At 39.1% G+C, this 19438-nt stretch overlaps 6 protein-coding genes across 6 annotated transcripts in view; 3 read left to right on the top strand and 3 right to left on the bottom strand.

Moving 5' to 3' along the window:
- The first annotated feature begins 1378 nt into the window (after positions 1 to 1378).
- Positions 1379 to 3366, top strand: LOC145478999 (uncharacterized). The gene has a single exon (XM_081457225.1). The coding sequence runs from the start codon at positions 1814 to 1816 to the stop codon at positions 2519 to 2521; it is 708 nt and encodes a 235-aa protein (XP_081313351.1). The 5' UTR covers positions 1379 to 1813; the 3' UTR covers positions 2522 to 3366.
- Positions 3367 to 3512: 146 nt separating this feature from the next.
- LOC145479000 (BTB/POZ domain-containing protein KCTD15-like) lies at positions 3513 to 4517 on the top strand. The gene has a single exon (XM_081457226.1). It carries the CDS (start codon positions 3876 to 3878, stop codon positions 4515 to 4517), a length of 642 nt encoding a protein of 213 aa, XP_081313352.1. The 5' UTR covers positions 3513 to 3875.
- Positions 4518 to 5717: 1200 nt separating this feature from the next.
- On the top strand, positions 5718 to 6743 carry LOC145479001 (BTB/POZ domain-containing protein KCTD6-like). The gene is made up of 2 exons (XM_081457227.1): positions 5718 to 5788; positions 6115 to 6743. The coding sequence occupies exon 2, from the start codon at positions 6132 to 6134 to the stop codon at positions 6741 to 6743; it is 612 nt and encodes a 203-aa protein (XP_081313353.1). The 5' UTR covers positions 5718 to 5788; positions 6115 to 6131.
- A 1584-nt stretch (positions 6744 to 8327) lies between these two features.
- On the bottom strand, positions 8328 to 10859 carry LOC145478997 (neuropeptide FF receptor 2-like). Its single transcript, XM_081457223.1, has one exon. It carries the CDS (start codon positions 9245 to 9247, stop codon positions 8333 to 8335), a length of 915 nt encoding a protein of 304 aa, XP_081313349.1. The 5' UTR covers positions 9248 to 10859; the 3' UTR covers positions 8328 to 8332.
- A 1777-nt stretch (positions 10860 to 12636) lies between these two features.
- Positions 12637 to 14864, bottom strand: LOC145478998 (adenosine receptor A2a-like). Its single transcript, XM_081457224.1, has one exon. The coding sequence runs from the start codon at positions 14222 to 14224 to the stop codon at positions 13313 to 13315; it is 912 nt and encodes a 303-aa protein (XP_081313350.1). The 5' UTR covers positions 14225 to 14864; the 3' UTR covers positions 12637 to 13312.
- Positions 14865 to 17654: 2790 nt separating this feature from the next.
- LOC145472242 (octopamine receptor beta-2R-like) overlaps positions 17655 to 19438 on the bottom strand; it is a 5197-nt gene continuing 3413 nt past the window's right edge. The window contains exon 1 of the mRNA XM_081454931.1: positions 17655 to 19438. This exon is cut by the window's right edge and continues 3413 nt beyond it. Within this exon, the coding sequence (XP_081311057.1) occupies positions 17655 to 18620 (966 nt within the window). The 5' untranslated portion in view covers positions 18621 to 19438.

Genomic DNA, 19438 nt, shown 5'->3' with positions numbered 1-19438 from the left:
TCGATGTCTTGGGAAATGTTTGACGACTGAATCGCGAGAGAAGGTTTATATCGCATCCAAAACTGCATAAAGCTTCTTGGCATTATCTGCCGTACTTGAGTAGTTTTTGATGAAGCTTTCTTCTCGAGGACTCTCTTGCTTCTACCTTTACGATTCCCGGCTCCAAAAGGAGAACCTGGCCTGTGACGCTCTCCTTGACTTTTATTGTGAATAGACGGTAAAAACCTTTCTGTTTTACTGTTCGTATAGCGGGAGCCAGTTAAATCGCAGTGCTCTAACTTAGTTGACTCTGGGTTGTAAGAGTTTCCATCCTTTGCCGCTCTTGTTTGCCGCTTGTAATTTTCTTTCCCATTTATCGACTTCAGTCTCCAGTTGTCTAAATCTTGTTGGTTTGCCATCTTCATAATAAAAAGCAATGGAAGGCAACGTAAGAAACATTCAAGAATACGTAGTCAATCGTGTTTTAAAACGCATGACGGCCGAGAGTTTGCAACTGCCGCGTTTGTAACTCAGTGTAGCTGTTCAGTCGATCAGAATTGTTCAGAATCAACGAGATGACCTGATGACTCTTTTGAGATTTGATTTCACAAGGTTGTCAGCATTCTGACGCCGCACTCCCAGACAGTAATATCCTGAATCTTTAACGAGTCGCCTAATCGCGTGAGGCAAATGGATGCGTTTGTGTCTGCATGCTTCGACTTTAAACGCAAATAGCTACTGAAGTACCTCACGCTTGACTGAAGAGGAGTCAGCATCAAAACATCACACAGCAGGGTTACGCCGTACAGAAAAACAAGTCTAAGAAGTGCTTGGAACTCTCTTCTACGAATGCGTGCCGCTATGCAGACGCATTTCTATCTGTTGCGTAGACCAATTTTCGTTTGTTGTTTTAGCTATTAAAACTAGGAGTTATAACCAAGTTTTGTTTTATTTTCTCGCCCGAAAACCAGACAGCAAATCGGTCATTGCCGAGCGGAACCCCCTCAGTCCATGAATCACGACACAATTATTATTTTTTTTATTCCACTTCTGAGGTATTTCGTAGTACATGGGATATGAAATTCCCTTTTTCTCCTCATTAGAATACTTTAAACTGATATACTGGAAAAATGATCATCAAGAAAACGAATAAGCCACCACGCTGATGATACGACTGGAAACAATCCGTCTGAGATACAAATGCCTTAAGGCATTTAAAGAATCAAATTTCCCTTTCCCCACTATTACATTCAGTAGACACGTAAATTTGTTAGGAACAAAAGTCGGAAATGCCATGAAATGCAAAATGCTTAAAAATATCTACATAATTTAGAGCAATTTTAAAAAGAAATTATATAATCCTTTAGAATAAAATATCATTGAAAGTTGGAATCAGCCCTTTAGCTTAGTATGGTGGGTAAAGGTGAGGGGGCTTATTGTTACCGGAAATCAATATTGTTTTACCGAACAAAGAATTGTAATCCGCTCTCTCGTCAAGCGTGACCTTTTAGTCAATTGTCATATTGGATTAATTGCAAATATCGCATTGAGGATTGAAAACGCATTTTTAATTAGTCGGTAACTTAGGAGAGCCATTCCAGCAAATGGTAAACAAGAACATCGAGAAACAAGATAAGGCATATATCGTGCTTGATGAAGAAGCTATCCCGGTGGGTGAACTCTTGGTTAGACTAACTTAGTCTTCAGACCCGTGTGAACGCATTTTGTTAAACTCTGTCAAACGTTGCGGCTTCAGCGCTTTCGTAATTGATGAAGTCAAACAATCTAATAATGGGAAGTAATGAGCTACTAACGTCCAAACCGAGCTGAAAATATGCCTTACAAGGGGTGTTTACAACGTTCAACACTTCCGAAGTTGGTCGATGATCATCTTTCGTCGGGGAAAGGCAAAGAATGGATGCCTATTTCGTCTCAAGTGAACGCAAGGGAAAGATTCCGCTGTCAAACTTACTCCGATAAATTATCAGGTGGCATTCAATATTGGCATAAACACAAGCTTAAGTCGAGTGAGATGGGACCGTGGAACAACAAGAACAACAAGAAGTCACCCAACCTGTCACAGCAACTCAAATGCGCTACATGTGGTGGTTTGCTCACCAATCAAATTAAATTTCGTGCGCCCTCGAAGTTTGCCGATCGCTATTCTAAATGTTTATTTGGAAGAGAATATTGTGATGTTATAGGTCCTTGCGCCGAATGCTGTCTGGCAGAGCAAAGAAATGCGATCGTCGAAAAACAGACTGTAGAGTTCCCAGGCTTAGAAGTCACTCCAAAAAGACTTGTGGCGCCGGCTTTGGTCCAAGTTATGATGAACAACAGCACTGCATTCGATGAAAATGTGTCTGAACACGAACAAAGTCATCAGGACAGAAGCATTCTCGAACTTCCACCAATTTCTCTTGATACGCTTAGGTATATGCGAAGGGAAGCTGGCAGCAGCAAACATAAACGAAATTCTTTTATTTCAGATCAGAAACTAACGTTTAAAAAATACATTGAGATTCGTCTACCAAAAATTTGATGTTACCTTGTGTGTATGATAAAGGCAAGCGGAATTACTGTGATTTTAATTTTCAGAGTCAGAACCTCATAGTCCGAATCAAGTTGTTTCCAGCGAAGTCTTCTTCAGTTTGAGCCTGACACCAAATGCTATTCATCAGAGAAGACACGTTTAAATGAATTCTTGCACTTCTCGTGAAGAAAAGAATTATGTGAATTGAATTTGTTTGCAAACAGTAGCGTGAAAATGGTAATTAACCATTAATATATTGTCCTTTGAGAGAGGTTTGTGTGACCATGAACTATTTTAGGATTGTTATGAGATAAAGTCCCCTCTTTGACTAAAACAGTTCTTCTTCAGGGTTTTTTTTTTTTATCATTCGTATACTTTCTCATTATAATTTTCCAAAAGGATTGTAGTTGGAGCACTGTTGTATCTCGAGGGCACAAAAACCTTCCCGCGATCACGATTATTATCTATACAAGATACAATAATCTTGTGGTCCTTCTTATCTATACAGAACACTGGGCTAACTCGTAAAGTCCCAAACTAAAAGCGTAATAAGTTCTCCATCCCATACCACTAAAGCTAGAACAGCAAAGAACTCAATTTACCTGGCAACTTTTACTATCTACTGTAGCACCTCTCCATTGTACTGTAATGTGCTGATTTATTGCAGTTCTGGTGTTCATGTTCTGAGCCTTGCTTGTGGGCTATATCTCCCATTTCAAGCTGACTAGCCAGGAATTTTCCTTCATAACAAACTATAAACTGGATCTGTAAAATGACTATATAGATATTGGCATACAGGTAAAAAGGTTCAACACAGCATTTATTGTGTATTTCCCCCAAAAGAATTTAACTTCCTTAAAATGAGAAATACTTTTATCCTGTGTTACAGAGTAGTTTAACGCCTACTCTTTTAAATATTTTGCCCTTCGTTTCTGTTGCTGCTAACCACTGAAAAATAATACGTCAGTTACAACTGCACTTAAGCAATTATGACATGAAGTGATTTCTTGAATTGAGGCGTTGTCCACACAGTATCACCTCAACTCAAAACATGCACTGAATACTGACAACGACGACTTCGTTGAACTTTAAAAATGATCAAAATATATTTTTCTCCTTTTTTTTTTGTGAGAATACTTAAATAGAACTTCAGATAGCCCAACCAGATTTTAAAACAGGTTTGGTTCGTGTTAGTGACCCAACCACGTGCAAGGCTCTCATGTGAATGTCGTGACATGGAAGAAATGTAAACAATGATATTGTGGTGACTCAACGACCTTGTAGTACCAGTCAATCACTTCACTTGCAATGCACGTTTTCATCAGTTGCTCCACAAACACGACTGGTCGAGACAACTTCTAGTATGGCGGGACCTCCAAAAGTGGTGAGTCTTAACGTCGGTGGCCATGTATACACCACCACTCTGTACACCGTCACTCAATATTCCGACTCGAAACTAGCGGGACTTTTTAGCGGAGACATTAGCCAAGTACCCAGAGATCCGAAAGGAAACTACTTCATTGATAGGGACGGTGCACTATTCAAACACGTCCTCAATTTCCTACGCACGAGAAAGTTGACCTTTCCGGAAGACTTCCAGGATTTTGAACAACTTGAGATCGAGGCAACGTTCTATGGGATTAAACCTTTGGAAGAAGCAGTCCAGAAGGCACGAAAAAGTCAACAGACCCCCAGATCTGGCCCAGAGATTTTACGGCTCTTCTATAGCTCGAAGACAAAGCTGGTCTTGGCCGGTGGATTGGCGATGCTCAAGCAGCTTGTTCCAAATGCTCGCATGTTGGGTGGTACTATTTCAAGCGGTTCTACTTATAACGTCAAGACAAGAGAGGGAATTGTCGAAGGAGGGCAAGCTCAAATCCCAATCAAACTGGAACAGCTAGATGCTTTTCTACAACATGTCGTCGATGAGGGTTTTGAAGTGAAGATGTCAAATTTCTTTTTGGACGGTAACGCAAGTCAAGTATGGGTCTTCGTTAGAAAATAATAATCAGCTAGCAAAAGTAACAGGTGGTCTAACAACGGTACGGAATTGAAACAGAGAGGCAACTGTGTTAAACTTTTTTTTTTTTTAATTTGACTGAACATTGCTGCGGAAGGCATTTCGGTAAAATATCTGTTTATCTACATTTAGGCGATAAAGTGTGACTGATTAGTAATATACTTGATTTTAATTAACAAATGAAATGGTATTATACTTTTTTGGGGGGAGCGGCTGTTGTTCTGCCGATATTGCTCATTCTGTATTACATCATTATATGATATCACATTTTGATCAATAACAAAACTTTTAGAAGAATGATCCAATTTCAGAATGTAAACATTAACGGTGAATAGAATACAACATGGGTATAAATATGTCTTGAGTTAAATGTAGATGCGTTGTTGAGGTAAATTCTCTTTCCCTCGGTACAGGTTAGTAAGGCCAGGTTTCTCTGACCTTTTACTCTTTCCGAACAGTGCTATGGTTTGATTGATGCTAGTCGTGATTTACTCCGATGTTGTCTTGGAATCATTCTCCCTAACTCGCCCAAAGTCGTGTCCGAATGAGAGTCTTTCAAGACAGGTGATGGGGGAGGGCCGGAAGGTTTAGGGGTGTTGATATATAAAGGCTTTCATATTGGTTATCATTTAGGGAGGAGTTTCGTGACCCTACAGTTTTAAAATTTGATTGATTTGACGTTAAACTCAATGCTTCACTCACACCCGCCCTTATTTTCTCCCTGAATTCCCCACTTTCGAACTGGGCTGTACAATTTTAAGAGCATGCTGTAAAAATCAGCTGATTCCTGAGCCCATCAAAACGTTTCCAACTTCTCTTTGAGGCTAACCCGCGATAAGGCAAGCTAACAGAAGAAAGATCAACAACCAGTGGCCATAGCACGTCATACGCCAATGATTAACTGGTACATGGGTGAATCAATGGGACGTAATTTTTTTTTCGAGAGTATAGTTCTCAGTAAATTGTACTCTTTAAAGCCATCGCATCATGTGTACTGCTGCATTATCTACCCTGTCTGCATTTCAGAAATGGACTTGCGTCTCTCCAAGTAGCAAAAAAATATAGAATTCCAACTGAGCTATAAGGCATTGTAGCGTCTCTAATGCGATGCAAAGTCAGGTTAGCGTGACTGAGAACTGGCGTGACAAATCATAAAACAAGTTCGTTTTCATGACAGTTTCTCATGAAGAGATTGTTACAGAGCTTCGCCGCCATATTTGTTTAAAAAAGGATAGTTCATTCCTTGCTTACAACCTGTAAGTACATGCCTTGGGTGATTTTATTGCTTCTTTTACTTTCCTTTGCCATTGACAATGAAGGCTTCAAGTCCACTCACTGAACCTGCGTGAAATCTCAGTATGTAATGATAAAGTTTAATCGGAGATATATATTTTATACATTCCAAGCTAACTTCGTAGTTACGGGCACATTCAACAGAATGGTAATATTTACAAACTGCTTAATTAATGAAATTGAATTCGTGTGTCAGTGTTCCAGAGTACGTTCATGTTAAGATTATTTGACCTTGTATAAAATTACCCTTGTCAAACGAAGATTAATGTTGGATCCTCTATTTTGCAAGTTGGCAGCGTAAGAAGAATGGATAAAGTTCAAGATTTCCCATCCATAATCGACATAAACGTCGGTGGTAATGTTTACACCACATCATTGGCCAGCCTTACAAGGTTTCCAGACTCAATGTTGGGAGTCATGTTTAGCGGACGACGGTCGGTGGCGAAAGACACCCGAGGAAATTTTTTCATCGATCGTGACGGACCTATGTTTCGATATGTCTTAAATTTCCTGCGCTCGTCCAAGTTAAATTTACCGGACAATTTCCAAGAATTCGATCAACTCACCGAAGAGGCTGATTTCTATCAAATTCCTCGACTCATCGACGCCCTGAAGAAAATCAAATTAAAAAGAAACGTGGTGAGAAATCAAGTGATTCGCTTAACTCTGGACAGGGACAAGCATGGATTGGAAACGCTTTTGACAGTGTTCGGCGAGAAACACATTTTACAGGAGATTTTTCAAGGACACGACTTTATTTCTAGTCCCCTCGTATTTTCCTTTGATAAAGAGCAGGCCGACTCGTCAACTAGAGCAATACTACAAGAAATTACTAACCATGGGTTTGAGGTGTTGACAAGTCTTTCACATCCTGAAGATAAATCCATCAATGAATGGTTTTTAATTCGGCGGCGTTAAGCAAATAAACTACAGTTTGATAAATTTGTCACTAATCGCCTGTTCTCTGGCGTTTTCCAGTTTGGAGTTTTGAGCCCGAAGGAGGAAATATAGAACCCGTCTCGTTCTCCTGCATTTGCATAGGTAGCCACACAAATGGACCGACTAGAATTACAATTAGTGTCACGCGATTTCGTTAGCTTCGGCCATAAGGAGGAAGCGAGGTAACAAATTCTTTAAACAATGAAATCATACTTGACTCAGTTACATGGGGAAATCTGGAAACAACTTGTTTGTATGTTCTTAATGTGATCAAAGAAAAGAGGCTGAATGTGAGACCATCGGAAATAATTGCTGTCGATCGTTCCGATATGTTCGAAAATCTTTGGAACTCCTAGAATCATCTTCGGAAGTCTTCATGCCCTCTTCGCAAACTTGTGGGTAAGTGATGTAGTTCTATGAAAAACTTACTCCAGTGGAGAAATTTTGTGCTGTTAAGTGTCTATTCTTCTCGACTGAAAAATTATCAGGTATCACTTTTAATTGCTGTAGAGGAAGAGACGCAAGTTAGGTGCAGGAATTTCGATCCTACCAACAAAGCTTTAAGGTTGATTTTTGGTTTGAAATCATAGACAGTTTCTACTAACTTGTTTACATCCTTGTTGCACTCAATTCAGATCATGTGATGATTCATTTGGGAGGTTACAATCGTTCTGTTTGTACATACTCCCATGCAAGCAGATGGGTGTGGCAAATTGCACAATTGTAACCTCTTAAATGAATCATTACGTGATCTGAATTGGGTGGCAACAAGGATGTAACCATGTTAGCCGAATCCTTCTATTAGCGGGCGTAGGGTTAAGGGCGCTGTAGCGAGACAGCTAAAATTTCAGGTCTGTTGCTGGGTCTGTAACTTGTTGATAAAGTTCGTAGGTGTGTTATAGGAAACATTCGAACAATGCTCGGTTCCATTAAAATGTAGGTGTTACTGACGTTATCCAGCAAACAGACTCTCCGATGGTGTGGCTGAGTAAGTATAGACTAATCTACCCTGACTTCAGTTACATCCTTCGTGAAGCACTAAGCAGGTGAATGACTTCATTTTCTCCACACAGCATTTCTGCCAGCTCAGAAATAAAGGTTATATCGCAAGTTAGCGTTGCGAAAGCTGAAATCGTTTTCCATTTGGCCAAATCTTCCAGCTTGTTGTCTAGCTTTAGAACATTGTTGGGCTTGGCTTGAAAGGGCAGTAGCTACTTTTTTTCAAGTAGGTTAGTGGTTATAGAAAGCGTTCGAATAACGTTCAGGTTCCATTAAATTTCAGTTCGAGATGCTAACCAGAAAACAGGCCCTCCAATTGAGTAGGTGGGTGTACACCAATCTTCCCTTGCTAGAACTTACATCGAAGAACTTCGTCTCTTCACACAGCATTTCTGTCAAGAGCAGATCAGACAAAAAAGTTAAGGTTAATGAACGACCTCTGCTCTACCAAATTACTTCCCGCTCAAACACATTCTGTCCCTTGGCACTGTCATGCACCAGTGTTAGACAAATCTTTTACATTTTACATTGTCCGTTATTGAGGATACAGGTCTATGAGAACCAATATTTTAGGTAAATTGTAGATATTGACGTGACGTTTCAGCGGTGCATGCTACCGTTGAGGTTTTCATTTCGATGGCGTTTGCTGAGACAGGAGATCGCCTATGTCGCGATGACACCTTCTTGAATTCTCGCCGAAAGTCCTCCTTCATAAATGCATACAGCAAGGGATTTGCCAAGGAGGATAGAGCCACCGTCAAAAGGGACACTTCCTGAAGAGCGACCGGAACTAGGTCTGGCCTGTTTACGCTTGCAACTGTTGTCATATAAATAATTGGCAACCATGATAGCACAAATATTATTACTATAGCGAGGAACACCTTGACGACTTTAGCCTCTGATTTCATCTTTCTTGACGACAGAGACGCGGTGGAGTGATTCCGAAATTTGCGGCGATGTTTTTTGAGGTGCTGACCGATCTGATAGTAGGCACAAAATACGCCAGCATAAGGGATAACAACGAAGAACCCCATTAGGCAAAACAAATACACCTTATGAATTACAACATTCGAGTCTGTTTGCCATGTTAAGGGTAACAAAGAAATCACTAAGGCAGTTACCCAAGTTACTATTATCAGCTTTGTAAAGTGGCACTTCACTACTTTCTTGTAGTCAAACGGTTTGGCGACAGCGATGTAGCGATCCCATGAGACCAAACATATGTTGCCAACTCCAGACAGCAGTACGAATGCAACCAAGTAGCCCTCTGAGGAGGCCACGACAGAATCTGGTCCACTGAGGTGAACAGGAAAAAAGAGGCCACCGGTGAGAATGTCAGACACGGCCAGCGACACAAGGAATCCATTGGTGTAAGTGCGAAGACGAACGTTCGTCAAAACAAACACACAGACAATAGCGTTGGCAGCTACTATGAACACCGATGTACAGCTTAAAATAACCAAACTCCAGGAGACATCACGCATTTCGAGCCTTCGGAAATACTCAAGAAATGGTCGTCTTGATGAAGCTGTTTAACTTGCTCGTGTTGTTTATTCCCGTCTTCAGTGTCAGTGATATTGAACACTGGATGTCCGATCTTGACTGAAATCTAATAAGATCTATAGAAATGCTAAACAAATGTTAATCTTTTTGTTGACGTGGGTGAGGAAATAAGTGATAGAAATCTCAACACATTTACAAGTTAAATGTCGAGCTTCGAGCCGATAGGTTTTTGCTTCATGTTTGATTTTCCGGTACACTCTATTTTCATTTCCTGCCTCCGGGCAAATGACACACCTTCAACGTCAATCCTGCATTCAAATGTTATTTGACATTTTTGTCCACATTTGTAAGCGGAAAAGAAAGAAACGACATATCTTTTCTCGAGAAGAATAAACTTCGAGTTCTGCGCGAGTGGTTTTCTTTTTTTTTCGTTAAGCTTCAGTCTCCTTGTGATGTAAATCAACTCTATTTCAATTGTTATGAAAAATTCAGAAAAATGTACTCATAAATAATGGACGATTCAATTTCGTAAATCGGTGTTACGTTGTTAGGTTGCCTTGTTAGGGATAATGGATGTAGCGACTGAAATCGCGGAGCTTTTTTTATTTGGGAGCGACAACCTTGTCCTTGCCTTTTTTTGTTTTTGTGACCGAATTCAGTCATAATCCCGACATGCAGAGAGATGCAGAAATTAAAGAAATTGAATAATGCACAAGAAGGAGATGAAAGATTTGATAACAACTTTGTCGACAAATTTGAATATGTTTTTAAGTGTTTTTCTGACTTGATTATTACATAAGGTCCTTTTTACAATAGGTTTTTTGAGTTCGATAATTGAATGAAGCGAAGTGATAGTTGGGAATTAAGTCATGTTTCTATTGGGGATAAATTGTTGAGAAGTTTCCATTAATTTAGGATGTCTTATTTATATCACCACTATTTATTACAAGGAGTGGGTCATAAGAAGAGACTTACAAAAAGGCAAAATCTTCATTTCCTGAAGTTATGCCGCATTATAAGCTCATCGTCCAGCACTTGACACGAATTTGCAAAGTTTCTTTGGCAAGGGTATATAAGTATAAGGAGAAATAGTGGTTGGGGATTCAATTATCTTTCAACTGGGGATAAATTCTCGTAAGGTTTCCATTAATTTACCAGCTTTTTGGTACATGGCATTTTATGATAAGGTGTGGGTCAATTTTTTTTAATATACCTCAATATAATAATTTTTAGCTAAACTTGAATTACTTTGCTAAACGAGAATTAATCCTTATATCTCCTAGGTAAGGTAATTTAGTGAATTGTCGTCAAACGGTGCGCGATTAACCTATAATGCCACAGAACTTCAGGAAATGAAAGTACCTTGTTATAAATTTCGTCTACTTTACATTTCATGTTGATATCGTATTCAGACCTCAAATGTAATATTTTATATTTTAGGATAATGGTCAGATGCAAGTTTGCTTAAAGTTAAGCCAAATAAACATCAGTAACACAGGCTGTGTACTTTTGATGTGACATTCCGGTTGTGAAAAAGGTTGACATAGAAAATTCACAAAGTAATGAAGGGTTCCACTATTCCTCATTTAATTCAACATACAAGATTCAGTATAAAGATATTCACATAGAAACTATACAAAAAAGCGCAACTTTCGTTATATTGAAATTTTTGTCAGAATAACTATTGTTGTAATATAATTATTCAAGCCTGATATCTTTAAAGCAAAATCAAAGACAATAACGTTCCAAGTACAGATTATTCTAACAGCTAAGAGACAATGAGTAGAAAAATAAAATATTATTTACTTCCAGACCAAAACTAGGAATAGCTGTCTTTTGTATTCGACCAAACTTCATAATTTTTTTAATCAAAACGTCTCAATTGTCCTTTCTTTATAATCTACTCCAATTGCAACGAGACATAGCAAGAATCCTACGGTTCCATCTGGCATCGAGACTGAATAAGAATTATAGCCTCGCCTATACCTACGCGTTTGTAATACTTAAGTTCTATTTGTTTGTACTAATCAAAGGCTATTATTATCAGCAGTAATAGTGACGGACCGAAGGGCGTGACAACGTTCATTTCACAAAGATTATTCGACTGCCAAGTGCATTATGTCAACCAAAACCTGCGCATCAAATTAGCGACAATGTTGTTTTAAAATTAGTTTATCATCTTCTTAAATTATAAAATCTAGTAGCTTCAAGGCATAGTATTGTAGATAATGACTAATGGTACTCTTTGGTGCCACTGTAAGAGATTTTGTGGCGTCAGTTTCCGTATTTTGGAGAAAAGCAGAAGAATATTGTTTAGTTGTTGTTATTTGTCCATAATTGTCCACAATAATCATTACGGAACATCAGCTTTTTGACCTAACATCTCACAGGCTGATTTCTTATTTGACTACGGGAATAAGTCAAAAATGTTAAAAAGTGTCTTGTCCTGGTTTTTTAGCCATTGCTTACGAGGTTGGGAACATTAATAACGGTACGAGTGAAAACTTTCCAAACGGAAGGTCAGTATTAAACCGTATTTTCTCGATTAAACGCCCTCGGCGCTTATTTCAAACTTAGCTTCATGAATCCGGCTTTTATTTGACTTTTGCAGGTTATTCGAGCCTGGAGTTATAATTAGAGTTTTTAGTCATTATTTTTAGAGCTAAATATCTGATAATTTTATTTAAGGTTTATTGTATCTTGAATGTAAATATTTACAGAGGTCCCTTAATTGAGAATGTTTTGCAATATAAAAATAACATAGGTGAGAAAATGAAACTTTGACAAAAGAACAAGGGAGTTTAAATTCCCGAAAGGCTTTGATTCGTAGTTTATAACAGATATGTCAAAGACATAAAAAGGTAATTGCCCCGGGAGGGGGAGTACTCCCTTATATGGGCTATATAGGTATGTGCGGCCCCAAAGGGTATGGTTCTTCAGCCGTCTTGGTCATAAATAGGGTATGGTTTTTGCACTCTAACCTTCATATCGGTACGTTTTTAAGAAGAAGCCACTTTTTCATCATTATCGAAAAGAAAAACAACAAAAGCCCTTCACAAATTATGTTTATGGTAACTTAACATTGGTCTGAACTAGGGAACCAATCATAACGCAGGTCTGAAACAGGGTTTTGATTTAAGGGTCACGTCATAAATAGGGTTTCGGATTTTTGGTCAGGTCATAAATAGGGTAGGGGATATCGGAGATTTTGGTCATAAATACGGTAAGGGTTTTGGGAAGAGGGCCGCACACCCCCACTCAATTTTTCTGGAAGTACCCCCCTTCCCCCTCCCACGGGGTAATTGCCCGGTTAAGAAAATTGAAAATAAAAATAAATATTGTTTATTACTTTGCTGATAATTCAATATACAGTGGATGTATGTGGCGAAACCCCAATTTTTCCTCTCTCCATTCTAGCACGTTTTAGTTTCCAACCTCTGTAAGGAGGATGTTAAATAATGAACAGTATATAACCAAACGTTGACAGAAACGTGACCCTTTACTGATCTTGTCAGTTAGACAGACATTCCAAGGCAATCTAAAGTTAACTAACTGTAGTAATCTATATTACAAGTCCAACTAAAACTAACCACCACGGCTCACTCTCTGAGAAACACGATCGTAGTTTTGCTTCAAAGAGTCGTGGTAGAAAAATTAACGAATCGTACAGAAAAAAAAAATTAAAGAAAAAATTGTTCGCAGACGATTTAAGGGAACGCCTTTTCTCGGTGGAAGAGAGACTCGCCGTATCTTTTCAGCCAAATCGCAGAAACCAGGGGAAAATCAGTTTAGTTGATCGACTGACTGACTGACTGATCGATCGATCGGTCGATCGATCGATTGATGACCATGGGTGACCATGATTGATTGATTGATTGATTGACGTTTTTGCGGTCAGTCACCAAAACTTGGTGTCATATTACCACTTTTAAGCATGCAATCATATTAAGATTCCCGAATACGAAACAACAAAAAAATGGCAGTCAAGCGTCTTCAAGTTAACCAATGACTTGTGACATCTGGTTACTGGAATAGAGTACTTTTCCTTACTGTAAACCTGTACCACACTGAGTCATGTTCAATTCCTGTACGGGCTGAATATTGTTCCCTGTAACAGCCGGATGAATCTGCCCGTTCGCATTTCGCTTTAAAACCTTCTTCAGCGCATTTCTGAAGTCTTCCTTCTTAAAAGAATAAAGTAGAGGGTTTATCAAAGACGACAAAGCTAGTGTAAATTTAGAAACAGTTTGTAGAATAACAGGCACGATTTCGAACCTACCAACCGCTGTTGCAGAAGTCATGTAGATGATTGGCAACCAACAGAGTACAAACGTGGCGATCAGAATAAGACACACTTTAGCAATTTTTGCTTCCGTGGCAAGCCTCCTGGTTTGCTCCCGTCTTGGTATGGAGACATTCGTCTCTTTTAGCAGTTTGAAGTGCTCGCGGAGCTTCGTGAAAATCAAGCAATAAGCGATAAAAATGAGCAGGTACGGAATGAAGACAAACACCAATATTTCAACGAAGATGTAACCTTGATGGATGGGAAGCGTGTGGTCGGTGTTCCAACACAGTGGAAGCAGAGAGAACGCAACTGCCACGATCCAGGCTGTCAGCAGCATTTTCGTAAAGTATTTTTCTGTTAGATATGCATAAAAGAATGGATGGCGGACAGCGATGAATCGATCAAATGTGATGCAGCAATGATTGGCCACTCCTGACAACAAGACCACCGAGATCAGATATCCACTGGCAATCGACTCCGGGGTCGTGAGAATTACCGGGAACAGCACACCTCCCAGTAAAATGTCGGACACTGCCAGCGACACAAGAAATCCATTGGTGTACGTCCGAAGAGATCTGTTGGTGACGACCAGAAGGCATATGGTCACATTGGCAAGCACGATTAGTACGGATAAAATTGTTATCAAAGCATCGACAACGGAGTTTTCAGCCATTGTGCTCACTTGTGCCGTGACGCACGACTTGATTTGCTGATGATTTCTTCTTATTGTAAACTTGAGCTTTTTTTCTTCAAAACACCATCCGGCTCCTACAATGTCATGAAGAAAATATCAAAATTCGCCATTGCGAGAACAATTATTCTCTCTCTCCACAAGCTCCTCTATAAACATTATGAGGAACTGTCTCCGATGTACGATTGTCTAAAGTGTGATTAATTTACGTTATATACATTGATTTCTGCTGGTATATCGCAGTTCCTTACAATTGTAATAATAACCCAAAGTGGGTCCTCTCTGATCCGTCATTCAAATTTACATTTGAATCAAGGTGTTAAAATACACTTTTCCGCCAATGAGAATGCACAGAAAGGTGCTCTTTATTTGGTACGCTTTTACCTATACCATGAATTTTTTATTACTTTTCGTGGCAGTTGTAAATCACGGACAGCTAAAACAAATAGCACTAACGTTTCGCACTTGTCAAAAAAAAAACTCTTGCTATTTGTAATTCACGAATTGGAAAATTGAAAATTGGATTTCGGCTTCCTTTTTAGCGAAAAAGTATTCTTAAAAAAAGAACTTTTAAATTAAATTTCGAACTAACAAACAGTCTACACGTTTTAACTACGTTACCCTCATCTGCGGTTTTCGGATTTAATATTTAGTAAGAATGAATATTAAGATTGTTTGCTATATCGAAAATACAAAGCGACTTGTATTTGAGGGAAATAAAAACATGGTGGAATATCACACCTTTTAGTCGATGGTTACCTTCTCACATTACACATATGTTGACCTTGGATTTTTTTCCCGAAAGCCATGCGTCATACATATAGTGCGGAAATATAGCTGAAACTAATTGTGAAGTGGAAATAATACGTTTTTCATGATTACTTCAGTTATTTGCGTAGCAATTCTTCAACAGATTTTAACATGCTGTCGAACTAAAAGTGAAACCAATATATAAGACATGCGTCCACTGTCCACTATGCAAGAGGACCTTCGAGGGGTTTTTAGGAACAAGGGATATTTGTGGAAGTAATTTCAGGGAACAAGAGATATATCTACTATAGCTATTAAACGGAACTTTGACAAAAACATTTAGGGAACAATGGAATTTAGTTCAAGGGAAAAAGGAAGAAAAAGTGAAATTTTCACGGCATCCAGAGAACATGCTCTTTTTCTCCCGAGAGGCCCTCATATATCAGACTGTATATCGGCAGTTTATTATAGCAACTATTTTATTTATTTTTGTTTTATTTTTGTTCCAAAATAATTGATGTATCCCGTTCTGCATAATAACCACAATATCTTTGACACATGACTAATGGGTAGACAACATTTCATTGTGAATATCTTCATGCAATTACCAAAAATCGAGTAAAATGTAAATCGAGATTTAATTTAAAACGTCTTAAACAACACTGACATTTTTGCAAGTTCGTACTAAAAGCGTCGTTACGAGGGTAACATATGAGGGTCTTCCAGCAAACAGCGATTAATTTTTTAAAGCAGTTGATTGGCGAATTATACTGTTTGGCGAATGGTAATTTTCAGGGTCTTACCGGTCGGCAAACGACGTTTTTAAAGTTCTTATCGTTTAGCAAATAGCGATTTTGAGGTTTTTCCTTTCGGTGAACGGCGGTTTTAGGGTCCTTTCTGTTTGGTGAGCGACAATTTTAAGATTCTTACCGCTTTGCAAAATATTGAAAAAAATATATTGAAAAAGGTTGAGTTACTGCAGCTGTCATGGTCATACATCATGAAAATCAGTCAACTTGAGATCACCCTGCTGATTTCCTTCGACTCTTTTTAAAACTGTCAAGCTAGAGAAATTCATTTTTGCCGCCACTTGTTTTAGAGTCCGTTACTAGGATATGATCTCACACTAGTCAACTGGTCCTTTAGGGACGGTCGTAAGGTATGGGGGACTGAAAAAATCAAATCTATCATGAAAGTAATTTCAGTAGCCCACCCCTTGGTAAGTGCATGCTTAAACGTAGCCCACGTTTGAGTCCTTACACAAATATCTGTACCCGCCCCCGTCCTTAAAAGGGCTAGACAAAGTGTATTATACCACCTTACAATTAGCTGTTTGCTTTTACTCACCGTTCTCTCGTTATGGCAATGTAGCTGAAAAGCTGCTAGAATGCTACTGTATTTCTGCGGATTTTTGTATGAATGGATCAGGTAATTTAGTTCAGGAGCAGGACATTAGTGAATACAAAACAAGGCCTTCCAGTGAAGGTGTGATTGCCCGCCTACATCCACCTTCACATTTCAAGTTGGAGTAAAGTTGGATCGAGCTGAAGTTTTTAATGAAGATTAGGGTTACTGGGATTAGTATGCGATTTTTCCTGGGATTAGTGCGCAATTTTGATTGGGCAATAAGGAGAAGAGATCTTGACAATAAGCCACCAGCTAACATACAAAATTCCGCCAGACAGGCGAAATGTCGCGCGTTTCCCCCAGGGATTACATTGCTGATCATTCAGAAGCATTCCAGCATCCCAATGCATGCGAACAATAATATTCCATGACAAATGTCCACACTTAGGAGCACGTAGCTTTGTGGCGCAGAATTAAAGAAAGCGTTCAGAGTATTTGCCGTTCGAACTTCCTGCCTGTAGTTTTGTTTACTAATTATTTTTTAGGGCAATTCTGTGACGAAACAAGATCCAAAAAGATTCATAAAATCCAAGATATAATAAAACCCAAATCAGAGCAAGCGGTATTTGTATCCATGCTTTTCTAACATTTAGTTGCTTTTTTTCTATTTTCCTCTGTCAGTAGAGGTTTCCTTTAAATTAACTTAAAAAAGCTTTCTATTCCAAAGCTCATGATTAACATTCTATTTACTTTATTTACTGCTTTGCTAACCAGAATTAAGCAATTTTGTTGTCCCGCAGGCAGCTTCTAATAAACAAATAGATTATTCGCTCTCGATTTCTATCGCGTGATAGTTGACGAGGGCGCAGCCCGAGTCAACTATCACGCAGAGAAATCGAGAGCGAATAATCCAATCGTTTTCGTATAAATCTACTAGTCGTTCAGACCTTTACGGAAATCCTCTTCACAGACACTTCGAAAACGCCAAGAAGCGACCGTTATTTTGTTAGCAAGGTCACACTGCTACTACTACTATTTATCACAGAATAGATAGTTGACAGCGTAGCCAATCAGAGAAAGGCATTCGTGATAGAACGCTAGTAGATTTATACAAATAAAGGAAAGAAACCATCTCGATAGAGCTAAACGCGGACCTGTTCTTTTTTGACCTTTTTTAATCTTATTATACTTATTGGCTAGCTTCAGTTTTGTCTTGTCTTGGCAGACTGACCTCTATTTTGTGCATTTCATTGTTCGTATTATGGGTTTTCCGATCGCAGACTATTTTCTCCATCTTTCAAATTTCCGCCACTGCTCATAATTTGCAGTCTAATGAACACTGGGACGTATCGTTTATAAAGTAATCATTTTCCTTTGGTGAATTGCCCAATCCGGTCCTTCGTCTTGATCGTTCCTGTCCTTTCGTATTGCCCATGGTCAACGCTGTGTCTGTGAGAGCGCCCTTCGTAAAGCAATTCCGAATGGCCATCTTGAAATCCGGTTTCAGGAAGGCGTACATGAGTGGATTCACTAATGAGCCTGTCGCCACGGTGAACAAAGAAACAACTGGCAGAGCACCAGGAATGACGTCAATCCTGTTTATTATTTTTGCGGTTGTTATGTACATGATTGGCAGCCAGCAGAGTAGGAAAGTTGAAGCAACTATGGAGAAAACTTTGGCCACTTTGGCGTCCGATGATATTCGTTTCCGTTCATTCCTGTGCACCCTGAAAGATTTTAGATCTTTTTTCATTGTCAAACTTCGTCGAACTTGCTTGAATATTCGCATGTAGGCAAAAGTAATGAAGATGTAAGGTACAACGACGCCACAACATTCCAAGCACACCATGTAAGCTTTATGAATTTTGAGGGCTGGATTCGTGTCCCAGAACAAGGGAAGCAAAGAGTAAATGGTTGGAAGCAGCCACGAAAGTATCAGTGCTCTTTTGAGAATCTTCGGTGCCCTAAACGGGTATTCCAGAGGTTTGATAACAGCAACATATCGTTCGTAAGTCACCGCACATAGGTTAGCAACACCAGAGAGTAATATTATGCATATTATATAGCTTGTGACAACCGAAGTGGGCTTGATGAGGAACACAGGCAATAAAATTCCTCCTGTTAATATGTCCGACACAGCAAGAGATACCATCAACCAACTCGTGTTCGTTCGTAAGGCTTTCTTTAAGTAAACCAAGAGACAAACACAGAAGTTTGATAGAACGATTAAAACTGAAAGGGTGCTGAGAAAAACAACCACATAGACGTCCGTTCCGGCCATGTCCTAGTCGACCGTCTCTGATGCGACGCTGTCTTCTGTAACAGCCCTCTCCTTACGTTTCCGATGATTTTGAAAATATTCAACTTTGTGTTCAACTTTCTTCTTAAGAGATTTACTTCTACGTTGATACCGTACATTAATAACCCAGTTCTCATTCGCTTTCGTTTGTACGTTGAGTATTCGTTGATTAAAACTTGTCTCAGTAGATCCTAGGAATCTTTGTTTAGTTTATTAATCCCTCGCCGAAAGCAAAAATGACGTGAATGCTAAGAAGTGTTTGCCCTCTATTTATATGAATATTTTCTTGCTAGCCGGGGGAGCTTGCTATTGCGGCAACGGCAGTTTCAGGCCTTTCTGGAATTTTCGTCAAAAACCGAAATACTGCATTCATTATGAATACTGAGTGATTCGGTGATCTCGCTGCAAGGCGTTTTTTTTTTCCTTTTTGAAGATTTTTCAAACGTTCTTAATCGAATGAGTGGTATTCACCCGCAGATTAGTTGGACAGATGTCTTGACTTTCTTAAAGTAAATAAAAAACGCAATTACAACCTCACCTGATGTTTATGACACTTAAGAAAATAAAAAAGAAATGTTGTGTCTGCATTCCCATGTTATGTGTTTTACCAGAGGCCGGAAACAGGCTATTTTGGTGCCGGTCAAACCAGTTTTTCATCTGCAGAATTACATTTCCTCAATTATGTTCCCTTCCCCGATAAAGTCACGGCAATTCTTTGAAATAAGAGTTTTCTCCACCAGAAAAATTTTAATTTTTAAAAAAAAATCAATTCGGGCACATAAAGAGACAAAGCCTTTATG

This window comes from Orbicella franksi, chromosome 2 (genome assembly GCF_964199315.1).
Source record: "Orbicella franksi chromosome 2, jaOrbFran1.1, whole genome shotgun sequence".
Lineage (NCBI taxonomy): Eukaryota > Metazoa > Cnidaria > Anthozoa > Scleractinia > Merulinidae > Orbicella > Orbicella franksi.
This window is presented reverse-complemented; position numbering and strand designations above follow the sequence as displayed.